This window comes from Euprymna scolopes, chromosome 24 (assembly GCF_053919585.1).
Source record: "Euprymna scolopes isolate OS-2025 chromosome 24, ASM5391958v1, whole genome shotgun sequence".
NCBI lineage: Eukaryota > Metazoa > Mollusca > Cephalopoda > Sepiida > Sepiolidae > Euprymna > Euprymna scolopes.
Window position 1 is genome coordinate 23,231,238 of NC_136505.1, and position 27,335 is coordinate 23,258,572.

The following is a 27,335-nucleotide window of genomic DNA, read 5'->3' on the forward strand; positions in this document are numbered from 1 at the left end:
TGACTAGGGGGAAAATATCACATCAAATCTATATCTATCTATCTATCTATCTATCTATCTATCTATAAAAGTGAAAGTGTCATGCTAGTATATATATAAAAGTGAACGTGTCTGTGTGTGTCTACATTTTCCAACGCAATAACTCTGTAAATTTTCAGTCTACAGACGCGAAATTTGATATATAGAGTACTGAGATTTGGGAAAATCTTTGTTATCGGTTTTCGGCCAGAAATTTGGACGTTGAGAGGTCAAAGTTCAACGATTTGACTTTTGAGAACTCTACCAAACTCATCCACCAATTGGGGTTTAAACACATGAAATTTTAGATATACGTTCCTTGGACATGGATCTAACTTAATGACTTGATTTGAGCCCAAAACAATAAATGTTAAGGAGTCATAATAGGGGCCAAAGTTAAAAAGGTTGACCGCCTTTTTTGTTGTTGTTGTTTAACATACACCTCCAAACATGCTAGTATGCAATAAAATTTACCATAGCCAATAAAAGTTACTTTTCTAACTACCTGGTTTATTATTTTGTGATTTTTAAATTAATTTTAAGTGATCTTTATTCATCTAAAATAAAAATAAAAAAGTGAATGTTTGAGATCATCATCGTATCGTATGAGTTTGAAGATTCTGTTGTTGGCATTGATAATTTTCTAGCCAGAAGTATTTCTAGGAATACATCAGGTACTTATGGGCGCGACCACGTGAAGGTTGCCAACATCCTAAATGAAAGTGATTTTTTTTTTTTTTCTACAACGAAATGGATTTGAATTTGGGACACCTAGGTCGTCGGCAGGTGGCATCACTTTCAAAATATTCCAGATGAAAAAAAAAACACTTAAAACACACACACACACACACACACACATACACATACACACACACACACACACACACACAATGAGCCAAGTAGGTATAAAAGTAACGGCAAATATTTGAGTAATTTTCCGGATATTAAGCAATGTAATTCCTTATGTTATAAGTAGCGGCCATTTTTGTACGTGCAAGCACGCGCATAAAAAATGCGCGTTTGTGTGTACAAAATGGCCGCTACTTATAACATAAGGAATAACATTGCTAAATATTCGGAAAACTACTTGTTTGCAGCAAATTTAAATGCGATATTCGTTTTCAGCATAGTTTAAAAATGTTGTTACTTTAAAGGCGATTGTTAAGGTGGAAAGTAAATAAAAATTTACCAAAGTAACTTTGATTGACTTTGGTAACATTTATTTATTGTATATTCGATTTTTTCTAAATCTTTTTTTTTCTTTCTTTTTTCGTTTTTTGGCTTCTTTTGCTTAATCCCCATTTTTTAAATTATTATCAAGATTTGTCGAAATTTCCGATTTTAGATTTGTCACCCATGATGAACTGAGCGTTCTCAATTTCACCTACTAGTAGTTCAGCCCGGCTTTGCTTGGGCCCTATGTACTGTTCAAAACTTTATGTGCATATGTATATGTATATTAAAAAGTTTGACTCATGCCCAGGTAACCTACATCTAAAATTTCAAGTGTTTAGACCCAAAATTGGAGGAGGAATTTGGTAGAAACTGCAAAGGTCAACTTTTTCAACTTTGACCTCTTGGCAGCCAAATTGTCGCCCAAAAACTGATTAAAAAGCTTGCTGCATGTCTGAATACCCTTTATGTAAAATTTCAAATGTTTAGACTCAAAATTAACTGAATAGTTTGCTAGAGACCGCAAAGGTAAAATATTTTTAACTTTGGCCTCTTGGCAGCCAAATTTTCGGCCAAAAACCGATTAAAAACCTTGCCTTATGCCTGAATACACTTTATGTAAACTTTCAAATGTTTAGACTAAAAATTGGCTGAGTAATTTTGTAGAGACCGCAGAGGTCAAATTTTTTAAAACTTTGACCCCAATTTTTACCCCGTAACATCTGTTTTGGGCTCAAATCAAATTAAAAAGTTTGATCCATATTCAAGTAACCTACATCTAAAATTTCAAGTGTTTAGACCCAAAATTGGCGGAGGAGTTTGGTAGAGTTTTCAAAGGTCAAATCGTTGAACTGAGACCCCTTGACAGCCAAATTTCTAGCCAAAAACCAATTAAAAAGATTTTCTCAGTGCCCCTTATGCCAAATCTCGAGTCTGTAGACTGAAAATTGACAGAGTAGTTTGATAGGGAAATGTACACACACACTGACAGACAATTTAACTTATATATATATATATATATATATATATATATATATATACATATATATATATATATATATATATATATATATTGAATGCGATTAGCTTAGTTAGCTAACGTTAAATACGATAAACTTTTCACACTCCTTTTCGGTCTTGGATCATATTTTATATCTAACGTTCTGATCATTTTTTTTTTTTTTTACACTAATCGATAAAACAAAAAGGGGTGTAAAAATATATACAACAAATAAATTTTACCAAAGGCTAGATACTCTTCTACCTCTCTGGATAAGCTTTTTAAAGAACTTATTTTAAAACGTTTATTTAGCTTTGAAACTAAATACTAGCATAACATTACATTTTCGCACATTTCTATCAGTAGTTTGTTTAGTTTTCGATTATTGAGCGATTGTCGAGGGTCGAAATGGCTACATGAAAAAGTAAATAAACGCTTTAAAATAAGTTAAAGCACAAAATCTTATCCAGTAGGTAACTTATCTTGCTTTTCGTAACAGGCATTTGTTATACACTTGTTTTTTTGTTTTTTTTTTAAATTTTGTAATTTGTCATTGCGCAAACAGTAGCATATTCAAAATTTAAGAAAAACGATACTGTAGAAAAATAATTATCGATAAAAAAAAGAAACTGGTGAAATGGAGCGAAATTGCTATATTACGCTTACTAAAAAGAAATGACCTGTTGCCAAGCGAGATAATTAAGTCTTGTTGCGTAAGTTACGTGACGAGCGTAATTCAAAATGTGGGACCAGTTTTATTATTCCTCATATAAACTTTATCGAATACTGTTTTTCATTAATAATTATTTTTCTACCTTTTCGCTTTTCTTAATTTCTGGATACGTTACTATTTGCGACATGACAATTACGTAGGTATCATTTGTTTCACTTGAAATTCAATATTTTGAATTTCCTTCGTTGAATGGAGTTTTTCTATAAAGAAAAAATGTCTAAAGTTTGTTTAACAATGCAACATGAACAAACATTTCTAAAAGAGTGAATTGAACACATATCGCCCAAAGAAATGCACTGGACGCGCGGCGCGCGCATGCTCGTGTGTGTGTGTGTGTGTGTGTGTGTGTGTGTGTGTGTGTGTGTGCCTTATAACTAAGTTTATTTTCTTGTCCCCACGGGCCACGGCCCACCGCAACTAAATTAGACACACGGTTATTAACGTTGGGACCCCCCACCCCACCCAAAAAGGCAGCATGTTGCTGCGATCAACCCTGTTGGCATTCCCCTAGCGACACGTCAGGAGGAGGAGGAGGAGGAGCTAATGCCTGGGAGGATGTATCGCCTAAGATTCATATAAGTGACCTAAAGACGTGAGACGACAGTCCCCCCTATCCTCTCTCACCCCAAAAAAGGGTGAGAGGGACTGGATTAAAAATAATCGTAATCGAATTCCCCGGCACAGGGCGTCCTAAATGATCGGTTATAAATTAATCCACACCTTTCTAAAGAATAAGACGAATGGGGTGAAATCTTTATTTTCTAAAATGGAAGTAATGCCTAAAAGAATGGCTACCTAAGAACGGGACAGAGCAGATACTATACTCTGATAGAAAGCCCGATGGCCTGTGCCGAAGTGTATCTTGATGTTGTGTGTGTGTGTGTGTGTGTGTGTGTACGCGAGGCTTTAGTGCGTGCACGTGTTTGTGTTTCGAAGAAACAGAGAGAGAGAGATGGTAGAGGAAGAAAGAGAAAGTAAAGAACACAGGAAGTTCTTTGTGGCTTCACTTCTCCGCTCTGAGTTCCCTAGTAACTTTTTTCTTTATTCTTTCACTCTCTCGGCGTCGTCAGTCATACCATTGCCACCAACCTAACAAGACACCAGTGGCAGTAGTTCTTTATGTAGTCGTAGTCGTCGTAATAATAATAATACTAACAACACAAGGAATTACCATCATGGGATTATTATTAGTACCATTAGTGATTGTCCGTTGTATTAAATCAATCAATCTCACTACTAGTTAGTAATATTACACGACCTGGTCCGGTTACATTATCACTATGGATAGCACCTGATATTGAGTTAAACACACGCACAAATAAATAAATTAATTAAAAGAATTAAAAAAATAAATAAAACCAAGCAAAACAAAAGTTAATGGTGCCATCTCTAAACTTTTCGTTAAACCGGTGAAAAAGTTTTTAGTATTCTTCAATAGATACCTGCAAAGTTTAAATTTATTCGAGAATCGTCCGACGTCCCACGTTGGTCCGACGCGAAAAAAAAAATTGCTTTAAAAAATTTTTTTTTAACCGGAAACTAGAGTATTTTTGGATTTTACCAATAATCTTACACCGTAAAAAGAAAAAAAAAAAAAAAAAAAAAAATGGATTAATTTAACCAAAAACTCGAACATATTTTTTTTCGCAGAAAGTTCCAGTTGAAATAACACGCTTGGATTTACTTACCGTCGCAAAAAAAAAAAAAAAAAAAAATGATCAGAATATAGAAAACAAAATATAATTGGTTGTTTCTGTTGTTTAAACGTTTTTTTTTATTATTATTCGAAACTTCAGAAACTTAAAAAGTACTGCTTGCTTTTTTTTTTCCAGGCACGTGTGCGCTCGCGCGTTCTTAAAGCACATGGTTGTGTCGACAGCGGAACAACGAATTTAATATTGTCTCAGGAAATTTAAAAAAAAGAAAAAAAAGGTCAATCCATGTCTTTATCGACCCGACCTCTTTCCATTATCATAAATATAATCTGATCTCTTCAAACAACTTCTCCGATATTATTTATCTCTCAACCCACAACTATATAAAAACTAGCTTAAAACATTCTCTCGCGAGGGTGGGTACCCCCCCCCCACAAAAAAAACTTAAACATTATTTCTTCGAAATAGAAATTCAAATCTTTTATTTACTAACCCTCTCTCCTTTATTATCTAATTTGTTTAATTATATGAGAGAGAGATTTTCTTGTCCTTGGGCTCTGTTTAAACTGTTATTCCGTCTTTCGGGCTCCGATTAAAGTGTAGTTCTATCATCAGTCTGAAAAAGATAGATCTCTCTAGACGGAGGGATTTAAAAAATTATTTGTGTCCTAATCTAGGGTTACCTTTTTGGGGAATGAAGGAGATAGGCTTGTCGTTTTTCACCATATAAAATACCTTTTATCTCACTCTGACCTCGTGGGGGGAGCAATAAGTAAAGATATTCTTGCATCGACTAACAATATTAGATAAGAAAAATCCCTGACGATTCCACCTCTCATTGTGTTTACTATTTACCAATTCCATTTCATGTTATACTATGCTGGCACTATCGTAGCTAATAATAATATTTCCAGGTAAAATCGCAAAGTGGTTTTATTGCTACTGCAATTCTGATTTGCATTTGTAGCCCTTTTTGCCATAATAATCGTTCATAATTATTCTTACAAATATTTTTTTTTTTGTCTTTCGTTTAATTATTCCATTGCGAATTGAACGGCATTTTATTTTTCCTATATCTGACAGATAAAAAGAAAACAACAACAAAAACTACTTCTTTCGCGCTGTTTTTTTTTCTTTTTATCACATTCTAATAATCTCTGTTGACCTGGTACAGTTGGGGCTGCTTCTGCTGCTTCTGCAACTCCGACAACGAGCGCACACGAGAGAGATTCACAGAGAAATACGAAGAAAGAAGAGGAAAAAAAAAACAATAATAAAAATAAGGGGAAAGGGGGGGAAAGAACGGATTTTCTTCAGAAACCACGTACGTAGCAGGTGCCCTCTCGCATGTCTGTTGTAAAAAAAAAAAAGAAGAAAACACCGCAACCGTAAACTTCTAAAGAAGACAACCAAAGGTAACGTTTCTTTAGGTTTTTTTTCTCCTCCTTCTAATTCACGACATCCTTTCTTATTATTTGGAGGTGAAGAAAGAAAAGGACGTTAGTGTCAAAATAGTCAGTGAAGAAGTGCCTGATATATATATATATATTTCTTATATCATCGTATTTTCACGTGCAACATGGTGTCAGCTGTTCCCTGTCTTCCAGAAGGATAAAGCTATAGAAAACACAGACCACCGTACCAACCACGAGGACGACGATGTATTAACATAATCATAACGCTTGCTTAAAAAAGAATATATCAACAACAAAACCTTGTCATTCATCAACTAATCCTTTACTATTACGAACTAAAGACGACGCGGTATGTCACACCAAAATTAAATAACAATACACAATAAAAGTACAATTGCAGTGGTTTTCTCCCCTCCCCTTGACGGCTGTTCATTTGTCTCTGCATATAAAAATAAGACAATAATCCATTGTTCTGAAAGGTTTACACACGCCAAAAGAAAAAGAAAAAAGTGGCCTCATCAGGTAAGACAATATTTTAAAGATAAGAATCCAACAAGAACCTGTCTTTATCATTCCGGCCCAGTCGGCTACTCCTCAGTTTAAGGAGTTGATAACGGTAAAGGACGCAACCCCATTCTCTATTGATATACCCCCTGTCCTTCTTGTCTTAAATATTGTTATTTGTTATTGCATATTAGACTATATAGTTTTCCGAATTTTTTTTATATGCACAATAATTAAAAGAAATAGTTCTAATAATTATAAATTATTACTTATATTTTTGGCGTAAAAGAAACCACACACACACAAAATCTATTTTCGTTTGTATTTATTTAATATTTCTATCCTTTTTCTTTATTTCCAATGAAATAAATTATTTCGTGTTGGTTATTTTATTTAATAATTCCTGTCATTGACCCCCTCCCATGAAATGGACGATAAAAAGAACTTTTAAACGTAACTATAACCAGTCGGGAACAGGTTGTTGGCGTCGGTTACACCCAAACTTCTTTACTTTTTAATGTATCTATATTATTTCAGGGGGATGTCAATATTAATGTGTCCCAGTAGGATTTCCAAAGTTAAAACATTTCTAAAATTTACAAAAACAATTTAATTTGATTTTTTTTTTTTTTTAACTTTTTTTTAATTTTTTACAAATGAGTTATCTAAAAATGTCAGTTCAATTCATGAAAACAGAAATTACTTGAACTTTATGTAATTTTTATTTTTAAATCGTATGGTTTTTTTTTATTATAATCATTTTGCTTTTTTTTATTTTTCAATGAGATTTTAATTTGACCAATTTTTTCTGGTATCCAGAATTCATCAAGAATTAGTTTCTCTTTTTAGCAACAATAATGGCCACGAACTCTAATGTTAGTTTTCGTAGTAAAAAATTATCCTCCTAAATTTCCGACTTAGGAAGACAGCATGGAACATACCAAGTTTCCATAGCAACCCCTTTTTGTTTAAAAGTAGTTTCTATTTCTCTTTGATTTGAAACATTTTCTTACATTTGTTTTAATTGCAAATTTTAAATTTGCTTAATATTTTGCCCCCCCCCCCTCACTATCACATTTTAAAATGGGTAACAAGTCCTCATTGCTTATGGACCGACACGATGGTCTTTCTGGAGAAAGACGAGATCGTAGTTGGTCTTTTACAGGAAATATGGGTTCTCCGACCTTATCTGGCTTAAAAGGGTCCAGACATCGGACCATGTCGCTCTCTCAACATCCAAGCCAATCCCAAGATCGCCAGATATCGGTTAGCAAATTTCGACTACCAGGTGTTCTTAACAAACCTAAACCCCAGGAAATCCGACCAGTAGACGTGGGTCCACATGGATTCAGTAGTTCCATGTCAAACGTGAGTCAAGTTGGCCAGTCTCCTTCCTGGGCAGTAGGGTCTAAAGAATTCAATTATGGACCAGGACCTGGGTCTTGGAGAATACCACATATTCAAATACAGGATAGCGCAGATCCAAGTTTGAATCGACAGAATATGGTCAATTGGTCTGGACGATATTCGGTGACCAGAAAGATGGAACTACAGCGGGATAAGAGAGTCAACATTAATAAACGCTCAAACATGACTGTTGAGAAATCCGTATTTTTACCTAGGGAGTTTCCGGTGCACTTAAAAGATGACATGGATCTCGAATCCAATGATGATTTCTTCAATGAAGGTTTTCGACAACGGACAAATTCTACATCGATTATTGAAATCGGTCGTAAAGGTCGTAGCCGGGTTGTGATGGGAGCTGCTAGTGCCAATCTCCGAAGAAAGCAGCAGTTCACTCCAGTTGCAAAAGAAAAGTATAGTCAAGAGACGTGCACAGTCATTAGCAATTACGCAGCTGGAGGGGACTATGTTGAACTGGACCCGTATCACCAGGCAATGTCCCATGAACAACAGAATTTAAATAATGAGCAACTTTATCTCCGAGGGGAATTAATGGGAAAAGGACTGAAAGAAAAGGTTGCTGCAGATGAAGTGATTCTCCCTCCATTTAAAGAAAGTCCGAGTAAAATGAATCCGAAAACCTGGAAAGGAAAAAAGTTTCTTCCTGACATTCACGAAGAGAAGATTCTCAGTTCCAGCGTTCCAAACTGCAGTGCGGAGTTTTTGCTGCAAAGTAAAGCGGAGCGGCAACTTCTACCATCATTCTTGCAGAGTCCAAATATGGATAAATTTGAAGCCGATTTCTTGCGGAAACGGAGTCATAGTATTTCCAATGCTTCTGGTTATGTGAGCCATCAGCCGATGTCTTGGAATTTGCCGCAAGGAATTAGTGGCGCTGATAATCGGGAAATCCTCATTCACTACAGCCCCTTTTGTGTTCGCAAATTTGCCAAGAAGTCCTCAGAGTCTACAATGATGGCTTTGAAACCCAAACTATCACCTCAGCCCAAAGAACGGGCATGGAATTATAATATGTCTCTTGGAGATTTGTGTTCTAATAATTTAATGGATGTATCTTCAGACGGTAAAGGATCTGGTCTTTACTCTGGCCAGAATAAAAATGGTAAGTTGTAATTTTAAAAATATTTTTCAAGATTTTTATTCAGTGTTTTTTTTTTTTTGTTTTTTTTTTTGCATCTCATGAAGAGGCTGATTTTATATAAAGTGGATCGAAAAATAGATCCAAGTTTTTGTTTGACCTGTAACTTTCCAAATCCGCATACTTTCGCTCTTATTGCAGGAACCTTCAGCTGATTCACATCCTCTGCATGTTTTGACCACATGTTGAATATCTAGACTGTGTGTATCGAGACATCATTTTGACAAAAGTGTGTACCTGATGACAAATATAAGAAACCACAGAATAATTATCAAATGTACCAAAAGGTGATTTGAATAAAAATTATAAATCTGACACAGGCACTTGCATGAAGAAACAAACTTGATCAATTGTCAAAAAGTAGATAAATTAAAAGTATGACATTTGAATGGTTATTTTTTGGCACAAGGTTACACAGGTGTAATCAAAGTCAGGTCAATCTAGTAAGACAATAATGGCTGAATAAAACACCTGATAATGCCATCCCAAAAAAGGGGAGTTTCAGGTAGTCACAACTGGTTATATAATAACAACCAAAAAGGATATTGTTTATTGACGATTTAGCTCGAGAAAAATCGACCCATCGAATTCCCGTGCGTGCATCTCCCTTCTAACAATTAACCATCCATAATTGTCATCAAGAAGAAAGATATATTTTTATATATCGGTGTTGTCATTCTTTTTAACAGGGCAGAAATAAAACACATGCTGGCTCATGTGGATCCCAAGATCCACACACTATCTTATACTTATCCATTATCTAGTTTTTTTCATTTTCTTGGAATCCAATCCATCACTCTGATAGTTCACCTGTTCCTCCAAGACAAAATATTTCAATTTATTTTATTGAATAATAAAAAAAAAAATAACTATGAGAGATGTGGCCAAAACGTTGGCCTTATTAATAGTTTTGACCATATCATATAATCCAGTTTGAAATTGACCAAGTTTTGCTTTTCCTGTTTAAGCTGCTATTAAACTTGGATCACTCCATTTTACATTAAATGAATCCTTGTGGTAGTAGCATTGTACACCCATACTTCACTTCCGGAGATAATTATCGGATATACGTATCTATTAAACCAAGTTTTTTTTTTTTTTTTTTTTTTTTTTGACCAAATTTGTGCTAATCATTGATGTATTCTTTGCTAATTTTTATCCTCTCATGAAGGGAGTGCAAAGAATTTTTTGAATTCTTTTTCAATTCAATTTGTTTGACAAAAAAAAAAAAAAAAAAGAAACAATCGTGCTTTAATGCCATGTAAGGAAAAGGTGGTAGAAATTTACAGAGAAGAGAACACATTAGTCCAAATTTACCTTGGATTGTTGCCTTTATTACCTCCCTTGCAAGTCTATTCCAAGGTCCTGCCTTTATTACCTCCCTTGCAAGTCTATTCCAAGTCCTGGCTTTCTGATTGAGAAAGCAGTCCTCTTTCAGTTCAATTAAAATCGCTGGTTAAAAAGTTTCCTACATTGTCTGCATAGACCACTTTCTAGCGCAGCAGCGAATAAGAGGTCCTGAAGTATATCATAATGTCCATTGATAAGATTGTAGGTCAAAATAAGGTCACCGTCTGCGCTCAACGGAGAAAAGGGTTAAGCCTTTTGAGTTGGCTTTCTTAGGGCAGATCCGATAGACCCTGCACCATTCGAATAGCCAGTCTTTGAGCTCTCTCCAGATGCTTGATATCATGTATTAGAGGCCTGAAAACCATTGGGGATTCGCAATTTTTTGTTTTATTATTTGAAGTTTTGATGAGTTCTAAGGTGTTGTGATTGTTTCAACCTATTTTTTCATTTATTTCCTTATTTTTATTGATTTCTCTTTAAGAAATGTTGAACCTGATCAGTGCTAAAATGGGTGACCATGTAGCAATCCCAGGTGTTGTATGTGCACTTCACTTAGCATTGTTTCCGGTCGCCCTGAACCTCTCCTTGCCACTAAAATCAAGTAATGTCTGCTCACGCGAGGAATAAGGTGATATTGCCCAACCCTTGCTTCACCATTACACATGCAGGCATCCATAGTCTGTCAAGACTGAAAAGCGCCATACCAAACTAACTTTATCGCATCAACATGCAAGGCATATTTTTAGATTTGAACATTGTTGGTTTAATGTGTTTTCTATCGCGGCATATGTTAGACAGCTTCTAGAAATTGGCTTCTAAACAAACCTATCTCCGATCACATATTTATTTACCCCTCTTTCTCACAAATCAATCCTTGTTGTTCCCGCTTTCCATGTTTTCCTTGCCAACTGACTCTGCTATATCAACTGTTCTAAATCTGCTAACTCAAGCACTCGCCACACTTTCAATGTGCCCAAACCAATGAAGTCTCCTGTTCTGCATACATTTTTCTACATTATCCATATTTACTCTTCTTATCAGGTCATCAGTTTTCAAAACTCACCTTACACATCCTTTGTATCATTCTCGTGACAGAAAACCATATTTACTTTTCTGAACAGAAAAAAAAAAATTGGGAGTGACATTTTGTTAATTTGTATTATTTTCATGGCAAGTGCTCGACTGAGCCCTAATCTGTTTCCCTCTTGCTAACTTTTACAAAAAACACTCTACTGCTACAACCACTATATACGACCCCCCCCCTCTTTAACTGTGCCTAAATCTAAACACCGCAAACAAAACAAAGCTTCTTTCCTAGAATTGGTTGCCTGTAGAACTATTCCTCTGGCCTGCTTCTCGATTACAACGTGGTAGCCTTCAAATCCAATGTAAACAAGTTCTTGTTGAGCCAACTCCATAAATAATCAAATTCTACCCAATTTACACCATTAACGATTACTACACTCTTACCTTACATTCATTAACCCTTATCTTCGAGTGGCCTTCGGGTCTTGATAAGTGGTGACTCCCAGTTAGAAAAAAAAATGGATTTTTTCACAAAATATTTTCATACATTGAGTTTTTAAAGAAATGTGAGATTGGTGCAGTGGTTAATAATGCGGATTTTGGCCCAGTCTATCGTGTTCGACTACGGTTTTGATTATTTTATAACTTTAATATTCTTGGGGAAAAATATGGATGCATCTATCTTTTTTCCAGCTTTTGGTTAAATAGTAGGATTAGTCCCAAGTCTTGCTAAGGCAATTAGTCTAAGGAAAAGGGAAATGTGGAGATAATACCAATACACTACTGATTGCGATATGTTGTCACTATCCACAGCTCTCCCTTCCTCTCTTTCTCATACACACACACACTGGTTCTCTCTCTCAGAAAAACACGCTGGTTTTCTCCCTTTCTCTCTCTCACGCTGGTTTTCTCCCTTTCTCTCTCTCACGCTGGTTTTCTCCCTTTCTCTCTCTCTCTCTTTCTCACACATGCTGGTTTTCTCTCTTTCTCACACATGCTGGTTTTCTCTCTTTCTCACACATGCTGGTTTTCTCTCTTTCTCACACATGCTGGTTTTCTCTCTTTCTCACACATGCTGGTTTTCTCTCTTTCTCACACATGCTGGTTTTCTCTCTTTCTCACACATGCTGGTTTTCTCTCTTTCTCACACATGCTGGTTTTCTCTCTTTCTCACACATGCTGGTTTTCTCTCTTTCTCACACATGCTGGTTTTCTCTCTTTCTCACACATGCTGGTTTTCTCTCTTTCTCACACATGCTGGTTTTCTCTCTTTCTCACACTTGCTGGTTTTCTCTCTTTCTCACACATGCTGGTTTTCTCTCTTTCTCACACATGCTGGTTTTCTCTCTTTCTCACACATGCTGGTTTTCTCTCTTTCTCACACATGCTGGTTTTCTCTCTTTCTCACACATGCTGGTTTTCTCTCTTTCTCACACATGCTGGTTTTCTCTCTTTCTCACACATGCTGGTTTTCTCTCTTTCTCACACATGCTGGTTTTCTCTCTTTCTCACACATGCTGGTTTTCTCTCTTTCTCACACATGCTGGTTTTCTCTCTTTCTCACACATGCTGGTTTTCTCTCTTTCTCACACATGCTGGTTTTCTCTCTTTCTCACACATGCTGGTTTTCTCTCTTTCTCACACATGCTGGTTTTCTCTCTTTCTCACACATGCTGGTTTTCTCTCTTTCTCACACATGCTGGTTTTCTCTCTTTCTCACACATGCTGGTTTTCTCTCTTTCTCACACATGCTGGTTTTCTCTCTTTCTCACACATGCTGGTTTTCTCTCTTTCTCACACATGCTGGTTTTCTCTCTTTCTCACACATGCTGGTTTTCTCTCTTTCTCACACATGCTGGTTTTCTCTCTTTCTCACACATGCTGGTTTTCTCTCTTTCTCACACATGCTGGTTTTCTCTCTTTCTCACACATGCTGGTTTTCTCTCTTTCTCACACATGCTGGTTTTCTCTCTTTCTCACACACGCTGGTTTTCTCTCTTTCTCACACACGCTGGTTTTCTCTCTTTCTCACACACGCTGGTTTTCTCTCTTTCTCACACACGCTGGTTTTCTCTCTTTCTCTTTCTTACACACGCTGGTTTTCTCTCTTTCTCTTTCTCTCACACACTGGTTTTCTCTCTTTCTCTTTCTCTCACACACTGGTTTTCTCTCTTTCTCTTACACACTGGTTTTCTCTCTTTCTCTTTCTCTCACACACTGGTTTTCTCTCTTTCTCTTTCTCTCACACACTGGTTTTCTCTCTCTCACAGGGTTTTCATTCTTTCTTATGCATGCTCTCTTGCATACACCCCATCGCTCTTGTAAATTTACACTTTAGTTCTTGTACTTGTGCAGACATGTTTGCCCTGTGCTCTTGTGCATATGCACAAGGGCATGTCTTCTTGTGCACTCTCAGGAATTTTTGCTCTAGTTCTTGCTCTCGTGTACATGAGCACTATTGCTTCTCTCTCTCTCTCTCTCTCATGTTCTCTGTGACTCTTGTGTGTGCGTGTGTGTTCCCTATACTGTTCCAACAAAAAATGTTATGGGTACTTCAAATCCTTAAATCAAAACCGAAAAGTTCTCACTGAGCTGGTGCACACCAATCCATTTACAAAAGACCCTTGCTGGAGAAATACGCAGGATGGAAGTACAAAATGTTGTTAAATATGCATGTCAGCGAGTACAGGAATAATGGCTGAAATAAGCGTTCCAGATTAGGATCATAATACTGCTGGGACATCTTTGGACTAATCAGTGCAACAAGTTGACTCTCAAAATACTTCAAACTAATCAATAATTTATTACTGTATGGTAAGTAGGGGGACTAAACTGCAAGTTAATGCTTATATGGCTAACATTATGAGCTGAAAGAATTAAAATATTTCGAAACTTGCATAAGAGGGGTCCATATATACTTGCCTCCTCACGAGGGCAATGTTAGCCACAAAATAAGTTTTTAATGTGGAGAAAATCCATCTGAAAAAGGGACACAATAGATGGGAACAATAATTTTTAAAAAATTACTGCAGTTTCGAAGGCTTTCTAATCTGACTGAAAACAGATACTACACTTGGAAAAAAAATATTTGAACACGTTTTGCATTTCTATTTTTATTGAAATCGCTCCAGATAAGGCATGAAGCCACTTAATGTAAGGAGCTTTAAAAATATAATACTTAAAGGTTAACAACTTGTCAACGATAAGTGTTGGATGGAATAGACTCGGATTCAGAAAACGGCAATACTAGCCCCCATTGTCAGAAACATCGCTCATGGAACGTGAAGACTAAAGGACTCTTAAAAATGTGGGGCGTTTGAGATGGAGATCATTGGTCCTCCTCTTCTGTTTTATTTATTTTAACACGTTCATCCAAGCACTGGTTCTGTCGTTTTCATCTCAGACCAAATCCAAATTTTATTGGATTCTGGGGATATGTGTATGTTTTACTTGCATTTTAAATCTCGTCAAAATCAAAAGCTGAACAGTTTTAGTGGGATTTATGCCTCCTCAGGTGACCCCGTTAATATGTGAAAACTGGTGCATAGCATCTAGTGTATCTAAGCAATAAGCCAGAATAAGAAACGTGGGAATCTGGGGCAAAAAAAGCTGAGCAGTCAGATTTTAATTCGTAAGTAGAGCAACAATGTTTCCAAATTTACACTCTGCCATGCAGAGCGACAAATTGTCAGTAAGATTTCTAACGTTGTCTCTTTCTCTCTCTCTTCTGCATTAGTAAGATCTCGATTTTGTGCATTCTCTCTCGTGCAGTTTTGCTCTTGTACTCTCCTTCTTTTATCCACGTGCACCTTCACTCCAATGCTCTCTGTGCCACTCTTGTACGTTCTTCTCATCACTCATGCATTCTCACTTTTCTGTACTCTCATTCTTGTGTGTCTTCCTCCTTACTCATGCCTCTTCATTATTGTGCTTTTGCACTTTTTTGTTTGTTTGCATTTTCTTTTGCTCTCTTTTTGTTTTTCTCTTTTCTCTCTCTTACTATCTCACCCTTGACCTCTCACCATCTTGTGCTCTCTTTCTTGCTTTCTTTCTCGCTCTCTCTCTCTCTCTCTCTCTCACCTGTCTCGCTCGCTTTCTTGCTATCGTCTCTCTTGCTCTCTTCTCCCCCTCTCTCTTGTCGTCTCTTCCTCTCTCTTGTCTATCCCTCTTTTGTTGTGTTTCTTGTCGTCTCTCCCTCTTTTGTCGTGTCTCTCCCTCTTTTGTCGTGTCTCTCCCTCTTTTGTCGTGTCTCTCCGTCTCTCGTCGACTCTCCGTCTCGTGTTATTTCTTGTTGTCTCTCTCTCTCTCTTTCTTTCTTGCTCCCTCTTTCTTGTCGTCTCTCTTTCTCTCTCTCTCTCTCTCTCTCTCTCTGTAAGCTCGGCAGATGATGGGAAGAACCAGAAATTGCCGGACGAGTCTTGTTACAACCTCCCTCCATGTTAAGAATGACGACAACCAGTGAAATTCATTAAGTAATACATTGGAAAAAGATATCTTAATATCCAGAAAACTACTTGTCGACCGTTTTCAGTTCTTTCTGTCATCTGCCAGTAACTTTATGGAAATCGCGGGTTGATAAATGCAGAAGTACCTAATTTGGAATTAATTATTTTCTGTTCTTTATCCTGTTCATAAAATAGCGCCTGGTAATCCCAGACGGGGTTAGGTTTTTTCTTTTCTTTTTTTTAGATTACACCGTCTACAAAAATATCACATGACCTAAATTTTCTGGGGACAGACATTTGGGACTGTCAAATACATCGGTTACCTTTTAGTTTGAGGGTATATATTACCAACCCATCCCTTTATTTAGAAACAATATTCAAATGATATCGTCACAAAAGTGAGCATTTTTGTATTTTTTTGTATTCATTGATTATTTACGAGAGATTTTCTTGTAATTTAATGTTGCTCAGCAACAAGGATAGTGTGATGTCTGTATTTGTGCCGGTTGGGTTCTGTTTCCATCTCGTTTGAAGCGATTTGCTTTGACAGGGGTGACTGTCATCGTTCGGACAGGGTCTTATTACCTTATTACCTTATTCCATGGAAGGAACTAATTTGAAACGTTACTTCTTATCGGATTACTTAATCTGGCGACAATATCATCTCGACTGGCTTTTGTTCTTGTTATCCTGCGAATCAGGTTGAAGAATACAAAATTGTCAAATGCATTGCTTGCTCTTGTGGACCGATTCGATTCTGTGCCGACATCCGGTAAAACTTCGTATTTTCACAGAATATCAATTCTCATTAGGTGAAGATTGATAATTAAGGCGAATAGAGAGTGGAATTTTGATTAACATCCTCATAACACTCGCTTCCCTTATCTTCTCCTTTAGTCCTCACATTCCATGAGCGGTGAGGATGAAGAGTTGCTGTTTTCTGGGTCAGAATCTATGCATCTAACACTTATTACTAGCTAGTTTTTGACCTTGAGGTATTCTTTTTTTCTTTTTTTTTAAACTCTTTACACTATGTGGCTTCATGCCTTGTCTAGAGCGATTTCTATATTTTTTAGAGAAAAAAAGAAAAAAAATTCTTATGATTATTCGGACCACTGTTCTCATTGAGTCTTATTTTCACAATGTTTCAGCCGATGAACCCTCCGACATTCTTCAGATGTATATTGTGAAACTCTGAAATCTGCACTCAATTTTGAATGGACTCTTTATTTAATCCATGGGAGTAGCATGCTCTTCTTCCTTCAGCCATGACCGGATAAAAGTCGAATATAGATATTTGCTTCTACACGAAAGCAAAATGTGACACAAGGTCATTTTTAATGTGGGAGAAACCAACTCCCCCAAAAGGGGCACTCTGGAAGTAGACAAAAATAAAATTGCCTTAGTATAGAAAGGTTTCCCTCTCCATTGACTAAGGACAAATTAATTTGAGTATAGCATCAGAACAGATACTACACTCTAATTCTGGCCTGTGCCAGGTAAGTACTTGGTATTGCCTACACTGCAGATTGAACATTTGACCCCAAGATGAGTTTCACTTAGACCTGAATTTTGCTTTTTACTTTATTACATCATGAGTCCTTGCAGACGTCTTGTGATCCCACAACATATCGGAGGTGCATAGTACCCTTAACACCCTATTAAATCTCTGATATAGGGTTCACATTTAATCAAATCTACTGTCGTCCTACATATGATACTGTTTGAAAGCGTATGAACTTTCAATTCCCCCCCCCCACCCCACGGCTATGAATAACATAGCAACTTGTGTTAAATTAATCGCATACAATGAATTGCTCACAACTGGTGACCCAAATAGTTTGCATAATCAAAACAATACAAATTATCAACCCTCATGTCTAAACATTCAAAATGTAAAATCACACTGGTATTTAGCGGTCCTAATGTTCCAACAGTTGATAAATATTGATTAATTCAAACAAGGCGTATGCTAGTAGACTTTGCATTTATGAACTAACAGCCAATCGGAATAGAATTTCTTAGCTGAGATAATTGAACATCCCGGCCTTTTTTATGAACCGACTTTCTATTCTTTACAGCTTCTTTGTTTATAGATCAACTGGTTAGACTGTTGAGCACTGGTTGCTAAATTTTAAACAAAAGATGACCCAAAAGTGTTGATCGGCCATTAAGCAAAGTTTCAGTTATTTTAACTTGAGACGATGGCAACCATTTTTGTGGCATTTTATTTTCATATGGTTCTACACTGGATTATGTTTGATCTGCATCTGTTGTTTGTAGTGAAAATCTTTTGTAAATCTTGCTTATAGTAATTTTTTTTTCTTTTTTACTCCAGGCCAAGATCACAGTGTAGTAAATAAAAAATGTTTTAAACAATTGGGTTTTAAGTAGGACATCCCCAATACGAAAGGGTGAATACGGTATTATGGTGAAAGAAGATACTAGCTAAGAAAGTTTTTAGTTCTGGAGTGACAAGGATGACCAACAACCCTTTTGAGTTGGCCTTTTCAGTTGGAACTTAGTAATTTTAGGCTGAATAAAGGATTTAATATCTCAAAGTGTAGTACCTGTTCTAATGCTTCACTTAAATTTTTTTGTTCTCGGTTAATGGATCCTTCATTACTGACACAATTTTTATTTTTGTTCCTTTTCTCCACATTAAAAAACGACCCTGGTGTCTAACTCTGCCCTCGTGGGGAGGCAAAGTAAATAGGAACAAGGCACATTGGCAGACAATTTTATCATTCCACCCTGTAGTTTAAGAGTTTATTGGTTAATTATTTACGCATAGACAGAGAGACACACACACACACACACACACATCTACTGTTTTATATATATATATATATATATATATATATATATATATATATATATATATATATATATTGTTGAAGGAAAAGAGTTTTATTTTAGTAGCCTTAAATGTTACCATCCATTTACATACCCATTTCACTACAGACTGGAGGCTATTTTGTAATGTTTTCAGACATTGCCTTGGATTCATTTAATTTTTTACCATAGCTCATACTGTTTTCCATACATTAATGCGATTGTTAATTGGACCTTGCTTAAAGTGATAGTAAACGTTCGCAGTCACCTTAATCAGAATCTTAAACCTCTTACACCATGTGATATATTCTCCACCTACAATTATTGCATTTGCATCAGTTAACTCAAAAATGGTTTTTAGACGGGAAGAATATCATAAACTGTGAAAACCCACCTCTTTAATCCATTATCTGACAATACTTCAAGAGTTCTTGCTGTATAAGAATTAAATTTTTTCAATGATTTTGGTCGGAGAGATGAAATTTTCACTAGAAAATATGGAAAATGCAAATGACTGCTCAACAGGATGATATTTACCCAGTTTACAACCCAATCGCTATCAACTTCATGCCTTTATCTTCCAGCAGCTTGTATAAGCAGCCAGAACATGCAGAAGCATTTATCCAATCTGATATGAACGGACGACATATTTCAATGAAAGCTTGAAATTTATCAAATCCAGAAAAAAAAATTTGAAACCAAAAATTACTTTAAGCATGCTATGAAATCTCTCGCTTTCCTCATGTTAAGAATGGTTTTCGGTGTTTATGCACTTATGTTTCCATGCTATTTTATAAATAGTATTTTCAAGTTAAATTCAGGTTTCACAATATTTTTTTTTGATTGAATTGTTAGATGAATGTGCAGAATAGTTACAAAACACCCTCCCCCCATGTTAAGAATGGCTTCCTAAATAACGTTATTTTAGCACGGTAACATAAATGAAGCGGGGCGGGGGGACACAGCATTTTGAATTAATTGACTCTTTGCTTCAGCATCTTCCAGCTTATGTAGCTGGTCGGATGATGCTGATATAAACTTGGTGGAGATAAGGTTGTAAATTGGGTATTCCCTAACAGGATTTCCCAGGAGCATTGTCCAGGGGGAAACATCAGTGCTTTCCTTGCTGCTAATTAGCAGAGAAACACACATTTCAAGAAAAAGAAAAGCAACTGATAATGTTCTTTTTCTTGAAGCATTCAAAACTAATTGTGATTGGCTAATTGGTTCACCATGACAACCAATTATTTCATCGTAATTTTGTCGAATGAAGTTGCTTATTTCTTTTATTGTTAAATAAGAATTGTTGAATCGATTCATTATGAAAACATCGTGTAAAACAGGAGAGTGCCTTTAGAGCGAGAAATGAAAAAAATGTTCTTTGGTTTTGAGAGAGAGAGAGAGAGAGAGAGAGAGAGAGAGGTGCAGATGAATCGGTAAGCTACCATGAAAGAGTAACAAATGGAGGTAATGATTGGCAGAAAAAAATATCTGTGGACATTAAACATGTTTAATAATGTGTGTGGACACTAAACATGTTTAATAATGTGTCTTAAATATTATATGAAGAGTCATTTCGTGCTAATATTTATTTTATTTTAAACAACTAAACACGAGAAACACATGATTTAAATGTGCAAACATTGCTAAAAAAAAAAAAAAAAAAAAACTAACATGGTCGATATGAAGCCGCTTCAAGACAGCCATGTTAGTTTTTAAGCAATGTTTATATATTTAAATCGTGTATTTCTCGTGTTTAGTTGTTTAAAATAAATATTAGCTCGAAATGACTTCACATGTGATGTCACACACACACAAAAAAAAAACAAAAAAACATTTTTAATGTATACAGATGTTTTTTTCTTGAAATCAACTCAATACTAGATTTAGTGACATTACCCAAGATTTATTATGAAGCGGTGGGGGGGGGGACAGAAAATGTAAAACTTAAGCTTGTAATTTTAAAGCGTTTCACTAATTCATTAGGGAAAAAGAAATTGCATTAGCATTTGAAAATTGTAGAATTTGTTCTAATGCTATGCTCTACACTTCATCTCTTCTATCCCTGGTCTGTCAGAATTTTTCTTTTTTTTTAGGGACCTGAATTTCACCCCACATTAAACGAAAACTATTTTTTTTTAATCTAAATAGCCCATCATTCTACTTACACAAATCTTGCAGCCTCATTTTTTCCTCTCATCATTTCACATCTGAAATAGCAGACAACTTCATCCAGTATGAAGAATTATTAATTAGCTGCACATACCTGGCATTGCCAGGTTGAAACATATTGGTGGTCAGTCTCATACTATTGAAAATATACCAAATATCCCCATTTCTTACGATTTTCCTGAAAGTAAACCACATTGGATTTATTGAAGCATAAAACGCATCTATTTCCATCTATGAAAATTAAACCAGAAATAACTCTCATAGATGAAAGGAGAAATAACTCGCGTCTTAAATAAACTTTAGTTTTTAAAGGCAACTGGTGTTGGCTAATAATAATGGAAAATAAATTAAATATAATTTAAATGATTCGATTTTAAACATTTATAAATAGAACAATTAAAACAATCCTATAACAACAAAAATTAATAACATGGAGCTAACTATTAAAATAATTTTTTTTAAAATGCAATGTACAAGTTAGGTTATTTCTTGAATGTAGATTTCTTTTGAATAAATAGTAGAACTCTTGCTGGTGTGAAAGTTTGTAAACGTCCGGTTTTGTTCCCCCCCCCCCCGACAAAAGGAGGGTAGACCTATAAGTTCAAATCGCCAAGTTCATCCGTTCGCACTTTTCTCAATAACTACGCCTTGGAATTCTTTTGAAATTTTGCACAAATATTAAACATGATATGAGTAAAAACGTAACGGAACGGATGCCACCCTCTAGGGATGCCTTTCAGGTTAAATGGCTACAATTTACACTTTTGTGCTTTAAAAAAAAAAAAAAAAAAAAAATGATTTCTTGGATTTTTATAAAACTTTCTGAAAAGTTGCAACTAACTGGTTTCTATAGAATTTTGTTTGTCTATACTTCATGATAACTCTTGGGTGTGCCCCAGGGGCTCTTTTAGGGCTAATAAAAACACTCCATTTTTGGGACTATTTTACCATATTTATCTAAAATTTTCTGTGTATGTCTATTTAGCAGTTTTGCATGGTGCTGAATTCAAATTTAATATGTTAAGGCTTTGGGAACTTTTGGGGTTAAATGGGGAGGGTGAATGATGGACTTAGTCATTTCTTTTTTGCATGGCGCAGAACTCAAATTTACATATGTTAAGGCCTAAAACTGCAGGATTTGTTCATTTTCACCAGGATTTGACATCCCCTGGAGACTTTTGAGGATGGGGGAAAATGCTGAACTTGGTCATTTTTTTTTTTATGCCTCGTTCAGTGTGCACTCGCAGGGGACCATGCATACTTCACTTGTTAGTATGAAAATTAATTTGTGAAACGGCGTGCCTTTGTAAATATTAATTGATATGTGAATACATAAACAACAAGACGACTCTACTATAATAGACTGGTTATAGAAATAGCCAAAATCATTTCCATTTTTTTTTTATTTAAAAAAAAAAAAGAAAAAAGTTTCTTTTTACTTCCGTGACCTCTTTGATACAATGACCAATGGAGGAACCAATGAAAACTATATGATTTTTCCAATGATGTCATTACCCAACTTCAGCTGAAATGCCATACACTGACTCCGGAGATGGGTTGGAGATGCACACTCAGCCTCATTGTGACCTTTACTTTTAAACCAATTTGATTCAAATATCCCACCAACGCATAGATAGCATTACAGTTAGATGGCTAACCCGACGGCAAAATGATATGAACCATTCTAGCATTGACATTATTGGGAAAAAAGACAAATGTGAATAGGATTCTTTAGTTTTTAGTCTTACCAAAGTTAGCAAAAAGAATGTTTGTTTTATAATTCTTATTATATTGGTGCTTAAATGTGGTTCGTTTCTCAGCAATACTTTTAAAGGTTCCGAGCGTTTCTTAGATGTGCTAACGGTTATATCACATAGGATTAGTGAATCTCTTGACAAAGGTTTCCTTTCCAGGGCAATTGCTCTTGACATATCAAAAGCCTTCGATAAGGGCCTACTTCACAAGATTTCCAGCTACGGTATTACTGGAAATGGTTTCTCAATCATTAAATCATTTCTCTCTGATAGGTTCATAAGAGTAGTGGTTGATGGGCAGAAATCAGAGGCCCACAGTATTAATGCTGGAGTCCCTCCTGGGCCCAACTCTCTTCCTGATCTACATCAATGATCTCCCAAAACACATACTAAAATCATTCGTTGATATCTATGCTGATGACACGACCATCTATGGCAACACATCAAAGGCCGTAAATGACAAAGTTCTCTCTAATTCTCTCTCCTGTGATCTTGAGCGTGTGGTACAATGGGGGAAGAGGTGGCTGGTCACTTTTAATGCATCCAAAACCAAGCTTCTATCTTTACATCATCAATGCTCTGATCCCCATCTGGCATCAATTGAAATGGATGGCTCTCATCTTGGTGAAGCTCCATGTTTTGACAAGCTTCTGGGTTTGACCTTTACTTCTGATCTGAAATGGAACACGTGCATCAAATCTGTTGCCAGGGACTCTAGGAAAATGGTGCGATCCTTCTACCGCTCCAGAAGATATCTCACTACTGATGCAATTCTCTATCTGTATAAAAGCCAAGTACGTCCAAGGATGGAGTACTGCTGCCACATCTGGGCAGGAGCTGCTAAAAACAGCCTATCCTGCCTTGACAGAGTACAAAATAGACTTTGTGGTTTAGTGGGAGATGCCCTTTTCTCTTCCCTGCAACCTCTCTCCCACAGAAGAGACGTTGCTAGCCTGTCTTTGTTTTATTGTTATTTCCATGGCAAGTGCTCATCTGATCTCCAATCTCTGGTCCCCCCTCACCAATCTTTCACAAGCAACACCCGTCTGGCTGAAACTACCGTCAATAATTTTCCCCACTCTCTATCTGTGCCTAAATCCAAACGTAGATTCCATGAGCAGAGCTTCTTTCTCAGAAGTGCACGATTGTGGAACTCTCTTCCGTTCGCCTGTTTCCCACCTGACTACAACTTGGATGTCTTCAAGTCCAACATAAACAAACTCCTGACAAACCGCCCCTTTAAGTACGACACTTTATCAAATCTCCAAATCTGATGATTACTACAATGCTATCTCATTGATTCTTGTACACGCAATAACCCTTATCCCTGAGTGGCCTCTGGGCCTTGATAAGTGGTGACCTCCATGTAAAAATAAAAAATTCCTTAGGACATGCATAACATCCCAAAATTCTTCTAGGTCAAATTTACAACGAATTCTGACACACATTTTAAAGTCATAAAAGTTCATTTCAAGTAGTAAAGTTACACTATCATAAACCCATGTTAGCAGTTTTGGGATCTGTTATAATAATCGTCGTATATAAATTTTACAGTAGATGTGTGTTTGTGCGTAAATATTTAACCAATAATTTCTTAAACTACTGGTCAACCTCATTGTTTGAACTTTATCATTTTAAAATAATGACGTCTGGGCCTTATAATTTTAGAATAATGACATTTGGACCTTATCATTTTATAATAATGACGTTTGGATCTTATTATTTTATAATAATGACGTTTGGATCTTATTTTATAATAATGACGTTTGGATTTTATTATTTTAGAATAATGACGTTTGGATTTTATCATTTTATAATAATGACGTTTGGATTTTATCATTTTATAATAATGACGTTTGGATCTTATCATTTTATAATAATGACGTTTGGATCTTATTTTATAATAATGACGTTTGGATCTTATTTTATAATAATGACGTTTGGATCTTATTTTATAATAATGACGTTTGGATCTTATTTTATAATAATGATGTTTGGATTTTATTATTTTATAATAATGACGTTTGGATTTTATTATTTTATAATAATGACGTTTGGATTTTATTATTTTATAATAATGACGTTTGGATTTTATTATTTTATAATAATGACGTTTTGATCTTATTTTATAATAATGACGTTTGGATTTTATTATTTTATAATAATGACGTTTGGATTTTATTATTTTATAATAATGACGTTTGGATCTTATTATTTTATAATAATGACGTTTGGATCTTATCATTTTATGATAATGACGTTTGGATTTTATCATTTTAGGATAATGACGTTTGGTCCTTATTATTTTATAATAATGACGTTTGGATTTTATCATTTTATCGTTTACAGGGTTAGTATCAACACAAAACTATTCCATTGAATATCGACCAGTTTTTCTAACAACCAATTCCATAGTTCGTGATATTATCCATTAGGTCAATTGCACACACACTTCTGTTTCATTTGAACCGAATAACTAATAAATGATGCTAACTGACATAGATTCCATGATCCAATAATACCATTTTATTTCCCATCATTGATGAGTCATGATTTTCTCTGTGAATGGAGGCATACTGGTTTTGTCCCCCCCCCCCTGCTATTTCAAGCTAAAGATCTTTACCTATTTGAATATTAGATATTTTTTTCTCTATCTCAAGTGTTTGTTAATAATGGGCAGATGATTGGACCCCGAGTTCTAAGCCATGAAACTTAGAATTCTCATTTTAGCACTTAAACTAATCAAGAATCCCCTTATATCCCGAATCAGAATGTATCGATTTTATATGAAGACTTACTGTTAATGAGTTTCACCTACACAGCGCTAGGAAATGAAATCCAAGTCTTACTCTCGACAAATCCTGTACACTTGATAACTCTGCAGAAAAAGCGGAATGTAGTCATGTAGAAATTTTTTTTCCTTATTGATTCATTTCAAGTTATAAACCGACTCAAACTTTTAAAATGACAATTAAAATAGAAAATGTATTTTCGTTCATCCTTATCGTCATCTTTGAATAAAATCCACGGATCAATACAGTTTAACTGACCTGAATTCTCCGAAGATCAATTTAATCATTCCACTTTGAAAGTTTTCATAATCCGAGATTAAAATAAACTTCTTTTTTTATCGGAGAAATATACATTTTAATGAGTATTTTGAAAGTTGTTAATCTTTTCTTCGCCTGATCAGAATTTTACTAACTCTAAAATTCTTAACAAGAATTTACATTAAAACTGCATTTTTCCACCCTTTCAGTAAAGAACAAAGACGTTTTATCAATTTGTTTTTAATCTGGATTCATGATTAGTTTAATCCTTTTCCATGAGAACTGATTTAGGGCAGTGGATCCTGGCTTAATAAAATGGAGTACTGCTTGCCACATCTTGGCAGGATCTGTACGGCGCACCCTATTCAGCCTTGATAAAGTTCAAAACTGTCTTCCAAACCTAGTAGTGGATGCCCTTTTCTCTTCCCTGCAACCTCTTTACCACAGAATATACGTTGCGAGCCTGTCTTTGCTCTACTGAATTCTAATCTCTCATTCCCTCTCGCCAAACCCTCACAAAAGCACTCGATTAACTACAACCACTATATACGATTTCCCCTACTCTCTAACTGTGCCTAAATCTAAACACAGATTTCATGAACAAAGCTTCTTTCTCAAAACTGTCTGCTGGCTTGCTTTCCAGTTGAAGACAGCATAGTAGCCTTCAAATCCAATGTAAACAAGTTCTTGTTGAGCCATCCTCATAAATAATCAAATTCTACCCAATGTATACCATTAACAATTACTAACCTACTACCTTACATTCATTAACTCTTATCCTCTAGTGGCTTTCAAGCCTTGATAAGTGGTGACCCCCTCCCCCAGTAGAAAAAAATTACTAGCGAGACCCTATAGAAATTCTATGGTGCTTTCTAAATCAATCGGTATAATTCACTGTTAGTAAGAATAATTTTGAAATAATAAATGTATATCATGACCATTATCATTAATAAAACAAACAAAAATAATATATAGATGAATACAGAGTTATGCCCCTTTTTTCCAAATTATTTTGCTGTCTGAAACTGAGGGAAGTAATTTTTTTTTTGTTAACGAATATATTTACCTCTCATTAAAAAAAAAAAAAAAATGGCTGCCATATTAAAATAATTCCCACCCCTAATTAATTAATTAATTAATTAATTTCTGGTGCAAATTGACTTTTATTGTTTTGAACAACATTCTGCCACTCTTTCCAAGAAATACTAACCAATTAGAATAAAATATTAATTCTGCTCGACAAAAATTATCAATGATCGAAATTGATAAGCTGATTAGGAACCGCCTGTGAATTTAATATTCCCTTGATACTTTCTCTTTTGGAGGAAGGCAGTTCAACCTGCCTAGGGTAAATGCTGTACAACAAACAAACGAACTATCTTTACTTTGTAATTTAAGAGGAGTAGATAAAGGATAGATTGTAATTTTTTTTTCAGTTGATTCAAAGTGATTCTTTAATTGTAATTAGAGGATTATATTGTCTGCTAATGCCTTTAGGCAAAATGTAGATGCAGATTCATTTGCATTCTGTCGTTGGCAATCATCTTAATTAGACAATTTTGTCCAACCACACCGTAGCCTAAAAAAAAAAAAAATGCAGAGGATGCCGTACTTGTCTTTAATATCACTATAAGATAAAGGT

General features: G+C 35.5%; 1 protein-coding gene across 2 annotated transcripts in view; it reads left to right on the forward strand.

Annotated features, from left to right (window-relative positions):
• The first annotated feature begins 7,083 nt into the window (after window positions 1-7,083).
• Window positions 7,084-27,335, forward strand: part of LOC145246629 (protein TANC2-like) — a 1,068,463-nt gene continuing 1,048,211 nt past the window's right edge. For both annotated transcript variants that reach the window (XM_080108301.1, XM_080108302.1), the window contains exon 1: window positions 7,084-9,025. In XM_080108301.1, coding sequence (XP_079964427.1) covers window positions 7,582-9,025 — 1,444 coding nt within the window. In that variant the 5' untranslated portion in view covers window positions 7,084-7,581. The remainder of the gene's footprint in view (window positions 9,026-27,335) is intronic.